Source organism: Podarcis bocagei (assembly GCF_964188305.1).
Source record: "Podarcis bocagei genome assembly, chromosome: 13".
NCBI lineage: Eukaryota > Metazoa > Chordata > Lepidosauria > Squamata > Lacertidae > Podarcis > Podarcis bocagei.
In genome coordinates, this window is record NC_138138.1 from 37,783,304 (window position 1) to 37,793,467 (window position 10,164).

General features: G+C 50.8%; 1 protein-coding gene across 2 annotated transcripts in view; it reads left to right on the forward strand.

Annotated features, from left to right (window-relative positions):
* TTYH1 (tweety family member 1) overlaps positions 1-9,854 on the forward strand; it is a 65,389-nt gene extending 55,535 nt beyond the window's left edge. The window contains exons 12-14 of one of the 2 annotated variants that reach the window (XM_081167128.1): positions 593-784; positions 5,715-5,793; positions 8,689-9,854. In XM_081167128.1, coding sequence (XP_081023254.1) covers positions 593-784; positions 5,715-5,793; positions 8,689-8,769 — 352 coding nt within the window. In that variant the 3' untranslated portion in view covers positions 8,770-9,854. The remainder of the gene's footprint in view (positions 1-592; positions 785-5,714; positions 5,794-8,688) is intronic. The other variant, XM_081167129.1, reaches the window with a different exon arrangement.
* The last annotated feature ends 310 nt before the right edge of the window (positions 9,855-10,164 follow it).

Here is a 10,164-nt window from a genome sequence, read left to right on the forward strand (position 1 = left end):
CCCTGGAAAAAGTGCTTTTGGGCGACGTGATCTCACCCGGTGCTCAAGAACACATGTTTTTGGGTGCTGCACGGGATTGTGGCCCCGAAAAACACTTTATCGGGGCGAGAGCATGGCCGCCATTTTTTCTTTGGCACTTGGAAGGTATAGAATCCTTCAAGGAGAACGAAAGACATTTGGTGGAAACTAAAGACGCTACGCCCGTGGCTGAGGATAATTATTTGAACCCTTCCAATGGATATGGGTGGGTGGGATGGGAGGGAAAGGAAAAAAATGTACGGGAAATTTAAAAATTGGAAGGAGATAATATAATGTATGCAAAAATCCCGAACTCGAATAATAATAATAAAAATATAATAATAAAAATATTTTTTTAAAAAAATATAGAATCGTTCAAGGAGAGAAGCATTCTCTGTAAAGTAGGACACATGGCCTGCTATGAGCCTAGTGGTACAAAAGAGGACCCCGCTCTCTTGCTTCTTGAGTACAATTGTGGGGCCACACCCTTCTTGAGAAGTCAGCCACACATCTGCCAACCTTGCCCCTCACTCTCTCTCTCTCTTTTTCTCTTTCTCCTCGGATTCCCGTCTAGGGACTCGGACTACGACGACATGGAGGACGACGACCCTTTCACGCCCCAGGCACGTAGGCAGCCGACGGTGCGCGCGGGGGGGGCCGGGCCCACCCTGCCCGGCTCCTATAGCCACTGTTCAAGCTGGGGCAGCCGTGGCAGCCTGCGCCTCTCAGCCCCCCCCATTTCCAACGCCCCCGTCTCACAGTACATGTGAGTAGCCCCAAGCGCCCACCTCCCAACCCCCCCTCCCCGCTCGCTCGGTCACGGTGCCCCCTGCGAGGCGGGAGGGGCTCGGAGCAGCCAGCAACCGGCACAGATCCGAGTGCGCGAGTGGCGGGGGGAAGGGAGGGCAGTCCCCACCCCTCCCTCCCAACCTGCATCTGAGTGCTTCCTCTCCCTTTCCTTCCTCCTCCCCTCCTCCTCCTCCTCCTCGCCTACTGCTACTGCATCGCCCTCATTCCCAGTCGTGCTTTCTTCATTTCTCTACCTGCCATTGCTCATTCGTTTCCTGACTCCCGCATGTCATTCCTGTGTTCTAAAGCCAAACACACGGAGAGATGTTTGTGTATATATGTGTGTACACGCACACTTGCACACACTTGCACACACACCAGTCTCCAACAGCAAGAGTACCTAGGGGTTCCAGTACTTGCCCTGGATTTGGCATGACTTTAGGATATATGGTTTTATTTACACATATATACCACCTGAGCGTAAGGGACGCGGGTAGCGCTGTGGGTTAAACCACAGAGCCTAGGACTTGCTGATCAGAAGGTCGGTGGTTCGAATAATAATAATAATAATAATAATAATAATAATAATAATAATAATAATTATTATTATTATTATTATTATTATTATTATTATTATTATTATTATTATTATTATTTGTACCCTGCCCATCTGGCTGGGTTTTCCCAGCCACTCTGGGCGGCTTCCATAGAAACCAAAAAACACTAAAATATCATACATTAAAAACTTCCCTGAACAGGGCTGCCTTAAGATGTCTTCTGAATGTCAGGTAGTTGTTTATCGTTTTGACATCTGATGGGAGGGCGTTCCACAGGGCGGGCGCCACTACCGAGAAGGCCCTCTGCCTGGTTTCCTGTAGCTTTGCTTCTCGCAATGAGGGAACCGCCAGAAGGCCCTCGGCGCTGGATCTCAGCGTCCGGGCAGAACGATGGGGGTGGAGACGCTCCTTCAGGTATACTGGGCCAAGGCCGTTTAGGGCTTTAAAGGTCAACACCAGCACTTTGAATTGTGCTCGGAAACGTACTGGGAGCCAACGTAGGTCTTTCAAGACCGGTGTTATGTGGTCTTGGCGGCCGCCCCCAGTCACCAGTCTACCTGCCGCATTCTGGATTAGCTGTAATTTCCGAGTCACCTTCAAAGGTAGCCCCATGTAGAGCGCATTGCAGTAGTCCAAGCGGGAGATAACTAGAACATGCACCACTCTGGCGAGACAGTCCGCGGACAGGTAGGGTCTCAGCCTGCGTACCAGGTGGAGTTGGTAGACAGCTGCCCTGGATACAGAATTGACCTGTGCCTCCATGGACAGCTGTGAGCCCAAAATGACTCCCAGGCTACGCACCTGGTCCTTCAGGGGCACAGTTACCCTATTCAGGACCAGGGAGTCCTCCACACCAGCCCGCCCCCTGTCCCCCAAAAACAATACTTCTGTCTTGTCAGGATTCAACTTCAATCCATTAGCCACCATCCATCCTCCAACCACCTCCAGGCACTCACACAGGACCTTCACCACCTTCACTGGTTCTGATTTGAAAGAGAGGTAGAGCTGGGTATCATCTGCATATTGATGGACACCCAGTCCAACCCCCCTGATGATCTCTCCCAGCGGCTTCATATAGATGTTAAAAAGCATGGGGGAGAGGACGGAACCCTGAGGCACCCCACAAGTGAGGGCCCAAGGGTCTGAACACTCATCCCCCACCACCCAGGTGAACACGGCCCAGGAGGAAGGAGTGAAACCACTGTATAACAGTGCCCCCAGCTCCCAACCCCTCTAGACGGTCCAGAAGGATGTTATGGTTGATTGTATCAAAGGCCGCTGAGAGATCCAGCAGAACTAGGAATCCCCGCGATGGGGTGAACTCCCGTTGCTCGGTCCCTGCTCCTGCCAACCTAGTAGTTTGAAAGCACCTCAAAGTGCAAGTAGATAAATAGGTAAGGTAAACGGTGTTTCCGTGCGCTGCTCTGGTTCGCTAGAAGCGGCTTAGTCATGCTGGCCACATGACCCGGAAGCTGTACGCCGGCTCCCTCGGCCAATAAAGCGAGATGAGCGCCGCAACCCCAGAGTCAGTCATGACTGGACCTAATGGTCAGGGGTCGTCCCTTTACCTTTACCACCTGAGCATAAGATGGGAGAGCCCAAAGCATTAGCACTCTGATAAGGAAAAAATCCTGGGGTGCAGATTTACTCCACTGCCCAGCTCGTCGGGGTGCCACTCCCTGAGGGTCCCTCTAGTCTGTCAAAGGAAGGAGTCTCTGGCCAAGTTAAAGAAGCAAAACAACGGTCAGTAGACCTGATCTTTATTTGTTGCAACAAGGTTCAAACACACAAAGAGTAGGAACCCTGAGCACGGGGTTGCATGAACTTTTAAGACTTATCCACCCCTTTCCCATAATACACTTCTAACAGCATCATCAATACATCACAAACAGGTCATAAAGAGGGAGTGGTTGTCATGTGGTGATGCGAATGCGTAGCTCACCCCTGTTCATCACCCCTATTTCCCCGACACCTTTTAATTACCCGATTCCCAAAGAACAATAAAACTATTTACACTTCTCTCTTCCTGAGTACCTGGTTGAGATACCCTCTGGCTTTAACAACTTCAACAGACCTTTCTTCCCCATTAGGTTTCCAGGGATGTCCCCAAAGCCATGGCTTTGAATTCAGCACACAGAGCGAGCCACGCCTCGGTGTCTCTTTTCGGCTTCAGAACAGCCTAAAACAAAAGACTAGCTCCCTGGCTTATTGTTCTCCTGCCCCGTAGGATGGCAGGGCATCCACCCAAGTGAATGGGTAGGAGGCTTCCCCTCTCCTGAAAGAACATCATCACCAAACAGTCTCTATGTGAGCCAGCTTGGTGTAGTGGTTAAGAGCGGTAGTCTCGTAATCTGGTGAACTGGGTTCGCCTCTCTGCTCCTCCACATGCAGCTGCTGGGTGACCTTGGGCTAGTCATACTTGTCTGAAGTCTCTCAGCCCCACTCACCTCACAGAGTGTTTGTTGTGGAGGAGGAAGGGAAAGGGGAATGTTAGCCGCTTTGAGACTCCTTAGGGGAGTGATAAAGCGGGATATCAAATCCAAACTCTTCTTCACCAGCTCCTTTAGACATGTGAACAGGGTGAAGTGAGAGGATGATAACAGGATGCCTGACTTAACGAAGAGGCTGGTTTAACCCGTTCAGCAGTTCCTTTTGTGGACAAACCGCAGCCTTACAAATACAAAATCACATGCGTGGTTGAGACCCAAATCAACCCCCACAATCCTTTATATTTCAAAAGCTGCCCCTCCTCAATCCAAACCTGTATCCATTAAGTGCCACCCATGGACGTCCTTTGCCATCACCACCACAATCCAGCCCATATCAAGCAGTTTTCCATGGGAGTTATGGATAATGAATCCTTTAGTTTCCTTCACTTCTCTGTCACTTACGTGTCCTGCTCTCCCATTCCCATTCCCACTCTTTTTGCACAGGAATTAGCCAACAACTGCTTTGTCCCAGCACTCATTATCACCCCTTATTCCCATCCCAAGACGGAAGCTTTCCCAAAATCCAGCTTTCCCAAATCCAGCTTTCCCAAATCCAGAGAGGCTCTTCTGGCGTGGACAGCATAGGCCTCCCTCTCCCTTTTGCTGCTCCTTTTCTCACCCAAAAGCTTCCCAACGTAGGGTAAACTTCTCAAACAAACATTCTGTTTTATTCTTCTCCTTCCCTCCTTCTTGTGACCCTTTTACTGCTCTGTTTTGTTACTGCCCTGGCCCAACATCTGGGGCAAGATTCAGATCGGAATGTGCTACAAATGCCGCTTTAAAAAAAATTGAAGCGACCGGGACCAGATTTTTCTTAGATCTGGCTGATTCAGTTAACCTGGGTTGTGAATCCTCTTTGTATAGTGGAGGGTTAGGCATTGCTCTCCTCCTACTTTGTATAAGTACAGTATTGTTTCCTCCATCTTGTCACCTTCCCAGGTCGTGGCCCATCCCGGTTTGCCACCTAAGGGAGCTGAGGCACTCCTTAAAGCAGGGTTTCCCAAACTTGGGCCTCCAGCTGTTTTTGGACTACAACTCCCATCATCCCTAGCTAGCAAGACCAGTGATGAGGGATGGTGGGAATTGTGGTCCAAAAACAGCTGGAGACCCAAGTTTGGGAAGCCTTAAAGCATCGCTCTTGGCTTCTCCGCCCTGGAGGGCAGGGAATCCGAGCAGCAACGTGGCACGGAAAAATACCCCCGGCTTTGGCCAAACTCAGCAGGAGCCAGGGCCAGACTTAGCAGGAATCAGCATTGCTGTCCGGCTTCTCTGCCCGGGGGCAAGGATGACAAGTGGCAATTGCAAACGCACGAGCACCTCTCTCTCGGTGGCAGCAGCAGAAGTGGTGGGACAGGCAGAGCGTCACCCCTTGCCCTTCTGCCGCCTGAGGCAGGCACTTCACCCTGCCTCTTGGGTGTGCCGGCTCTGTCCCTCCCTTTTTCTGAGAAGGAAGTATTGCACAAGTTGTGCCTGTGCATATGAAACCCTGCAAGTGGCGTTCTCCCATTAAATTTTCAAACACATCTCTACGATTCCATGGTTCTATATATATATGATGGAAGGAGGGAGTTTGTCGACTCCAAAACACAAAGAGCCTCCACAGCCCAGGAAGGCATATCAATCACGCCTTGGTGAAACGAGGATCTGCCTTCTGGTTTACGGCTTCCTGAATTGTGACCAAAATAAACCGAGAACCATATAAATTGCTTGCTCTCTGGGAACTTGCGAAAGACAGGCAAATTAGAGGCTTTTGAGTATCTCTGAGAGTGGATTTGACCTTCCAGTTCTGGGGTAGTGGTCTGCGGAGGGAGGGAGGGAGGGGGGGACCTGTTTTCAGCTTCTTTGTCGGTGTTGCTTGCAGGAGTCAAAGCGCTTCGTACAGTGGCAGTCCTCGATTTGAGAGCGTCCCCCTCATCGACCGCCATTCCCCACCCCCTTCGGTAAGTGTGCAGCTTTGCACGGGACCCAGATGTGGCACACTAGGGTGATACACAGCGGGCACCAGTGGCGTAGCGTGGGTTGTCAGCACCCGGGGCAAGGCAATTTGTGCCCCCTAACCCGTGGATTTGCGCCCCCTAACCCTAACCCCCAGATGTTGCGCCCGGTGCGGCTGCCCCCCCTGCAACCCCCATGCTATGCCACTGGCGAGCACAGCGGCTGCAGAACAAACCACTGTAGTTTTGTGGCCATGGTTGTGCTGCGAAAACAGCAGAGGGGGGGGCTATTGAAAATCTGGTGAGCCAGAATGTAATAATAACAATGATGATGATGATGATGATGATGATGATATTTATTTATTTATTTCTTTATTTATTTATTTATTTATTTATTTATACCCCGCCCATCTGTCTGGGTTTCCCCAGCCAATCTGGGCAGCTCCCAAATGAATATTAAAAACACGATAAAACATCAAACATTAAAAACTCCTCTTGCTAGAACAGGACCATATACACACAGTGGAAAGCAAAAGGGGATTGTCTTTGCTGTTACTGTATAAGCAGTATGGTGCAATTGTACAGGAATTCTGCATGGAATAACCACTTGTCAACTGCCAAGAAGACTGCATTTTTTAAAAAATAAAATGGACCTGAAGGGTTAAACAAAGTCTCCAAATATAGAATGCTGGGTTGAGGAATAGGTATACAGTGGTACCCCGCAAGACGAATGCCTCGCGAGACGAAAAACTCGCAAAACGAAAGGTTTTTTCGTTTTCGAGTTGCCTCGCAAGACGAATTTCCCTATGGGCTTGCTTCACAAAACGAAGCTTGCCCCGCAAGCTCCGGGGACAGCGGGTCTTCCCCGCTGTTCCCGGACCTCTCTTGAAGCAAGGGGCGGCGGGGAGAAGCGATCTTCTCCCCACAGCCCCAGGTCCAGGGACAGCGGGAAGCGCTTCCCGCTGTCCCCGACCTCTTTTGAAGCAAGGGGCGGCGGGGAGAAGCGATCTTCTCCCTGCAGCCCCAGGTCCAGGGACAGCGGGAAGCGCTTCCCGCTGTCCCCGACCTCTTTTGAAGCAAGGGGCGGCGGGGAGAAGCGATCTTCTCCCTGCAGCCCCAGGTCCGGGGACAGCGGGAAGCGCTTCCCGCTGTCCCCGAACCTCTTTTGAAGCAAGGGGCGGCGTGGAGAAGCTATCTCCCCGCAGCCCCTTGCTTCAAAAGAGGTCCGGGGACAGCGGGGAAGAAGCGATCTTCTCCCTGCAGCCCCAGGTCCGGGGACAGCAGGAAGCGCTTCCCGCTGTCCCCGGACCTCTTTTGAAGCAAGGGGCGGCGTGGAGAAGCTATCTTCTCCCCGCAGCCCCTTGCTTCAAAAGAGGGGACAGAGCGGCGCTTCCCCTCTGTCGCCAGACGGTCTCCATAGGAACGCATTGATTGATTTTCAATGCATTCCTATGGGAAACCGTGCTTCGCAAGACAAAAAACTCGCAAGAAGAAAAAACTTGCGGAACGAATTAATTTCGTCTTGCGAGGCACCACTGTACTCTGTGGTCAATGAGCACATCACGTATAAAAAGGGGACAGGAGGGCAACTTTGGGTGCTGCTAACAACCTGTGCAACTACAGTTGTCTGAAGAAAGGGCCACGTGATGCAGAAATGCTCAGGCAATGTTCAGATATTCTGCCTGCTCGTTTTCCCCAACCTGAGTCCTGCTTATCTGCCATATGCATTTGCCGGTGGATAGAGAACAATTAAGCAGTGAAGAGATGGCAAGCCTGTGGCACCCCTGATTTTGCTGGACTACAGTCTCCCATTGGCCGTGCTGAGGCCACATTCATGCACTGCCTTTAAAGCACATCTCCCCCCACCCCTGCCAAAGAATCATGGGAACTGTAGTTTGCACAGCTACGATTCCCAGCAAGTGCAGCTAGCTAAACTTCCCCAGATTCTTTGGGGAGAGTCATGTACACTGGTACCTCGGTTTAAGAACAGTCCGGTTTAAGAACAATTTGGTTTACAAACTCCGCAAAACCGGAAATAATGTCCTAGTTTGAGAACTTGACCTTAGTCTAAGAACGGAATCCGAACGGTGGCAGGGCACCGGTGGCAGGAGGCCTCAATAGGGAAAGCACACCTCGATTTTGTTATGTACTGAGTTGAATAGGATCCAAAATGCAGCAGTCTGATTGGTCCTAGAACAGTAGGATCCAGAATGCAGCAGTCTGATTGGTCCACAGGAGCCACCCAATCCAGCTCCAGGTGAAAGTGAATCTGCAACCTGATTGGCCTGCAGGTCAATCCCGGAATTAGCCAATCACGTGGGGCCCATTATGTAAATAATGTATATAAAGCAGACATTCTGGGGAAACTCCCATTCCCCTTCACCACTATGAGCTCAATGAAGAGCATGAAATCCACTCTCGTCTCCAAGTAATTTCAGATTTAAGAACGGTTTTGGTTTAAGAATGGACTTCCAGAACAGATTAAGTTCGTAAACTCAGTGGTACCTCGGGTTAAGTACTTAATTGGTTCCAGAGGTCTGTTCTTAACCTGAAACTGTTCTTAACCTGAAGCACCACTTTAGCTAATGGGGCCTCCCGCTGCCGCCGCGCCGCCGGAACACGATTTCTGTTATCATCCTGAAGCAAAGTTCTTAACCCGAGGTAATATTTCTGGATTAGCGGAGTCTGTAACCTGAAGCGTCTGTAACCTGAAGTGTATGTAACCCGAGGTACCACTGTACTTTAAAGGTGTGGCCGTGTCCCGAGAACTGATCGGAGCTGGGAGTCCATTGACATCTGCAGGGCCACAAGTTCCCCACCTGCAGCTGCTCCTATTGCTGTTGTGATATCTTCTTGGGTAATAATAACCCCGTTACTCTATGTCTATGTATCGCCCCATAGTATTCTCCCAGCATGAGAGCGTCTTACGTCGGTGCTAGCGAAGAAGTGGACCTTCCCTACCGGACCGGATTCCTGCCCTAGATGAACCCCAGAAGACCCCGACCCAACCCACCTCCATGCCACGCAACTAACACAGAGCAGAACCCAAAACACACACCTCTTTCCATGAGGCTAGCCACGTCGCTGCGTCTTGTCTGCCCCCCACCCCCTTTCACTTGGATCTCTTCTTCACTCATTTCATTTGCCTGCCTTCTGTAAGAACGCAAGAGAAAAGGAGAGGGGAGCAGTTATATCTCATTCCCATGCATATATAGGAATTCATAAATATATATATTAATGTCCCGTGTGCGAAAATATGGGGCATTAATAGAAGCAGGAGTGATGAGTGAGCAAAAGGCCAAGGAAAGGGGATCAAAGAAGGAGAATGTAATAGAAAGAAGGAAAAGAAAGGCAGGACAAGGGTGAGCCAAGTCAAAGGCCAAATGGGTGAATAGGTACCTGAATGGGGGCTTGTCCGCACTTAGGTTCCCTCTGCTCCTGCCAGGCCCCTTCCATGCTTTAGAGCTCTGTGTCTGAGCACCCTTGCCCCTGCCGTTTCCCCGCCCAGTCGGAGCAAACAGCGACCCATGGGAAAACCCGAATTACTCAGACGCTGAGCTTCTAAGTCCCGACCTGTGCCTGGAAAGCACAGGCTAAAGTGTGGATGAGCCCCGAGAGAAGGAATGGCAGGGAACAGCTGGCGGTGCGTAGATAGATAGGTAAAAATAGAGCGAACAAATGGACATTTATATGCAAACGAGGGTGTGCAAACGAGAGCCAGCGAAGGAGGGAAAGGAGGCAGGGGCTGAAGGAACGAAACGAGGGGTAGGCTGAAAGCGCAGGCAGGCGAGGGAGGCTAAAATCCGAGCTTGAGATACGGGAACTGCTAAGCCACCCAGCGAGAGACACTCATCCCTGCTGCACCCTCTCACTGTGGGCACCCCAGACAGGTGGGGCGCACACTGCTGGCCCCAACAGGGAGATCCAAGGAAAGAGGGGAGTCCAGTAGGGGCCCAGAACCAGCCCTGCTCCCCACCAGCCTCCTTGCTCCGAATTAGAGCCCCTCCCAACACTAACAAGCGTTTGGAATTTGCCCAGTTTAAAAATAAAAGGGAAACTTTATTTTACATGGCGTTTACGTATGATTTTGTGTGTGTGTGTGTGTGTGTGTGTGTGTGTGTGTGTGTGTAGTCCTCCGGGTCCTTCTGGGACAGCCTTCCCCAACCCCTTCCAGATGTTTTGGACTACAACTCCTATCAACCCCACCTAGTACTCCTTTGTTGGTGAGTGATGATGGGAGGTGTAGTCCAAAATATCTGGAGGGCCCCAGCTTTGGAGAAGGATGTTCTGCAGGCTTTGGGAGCCTAGTGCAGATGAAAGAACAGGGCAGAATTTAATGATCTCCCTCAAGTTTAAATTCTGGAACCCCTTTTTTGT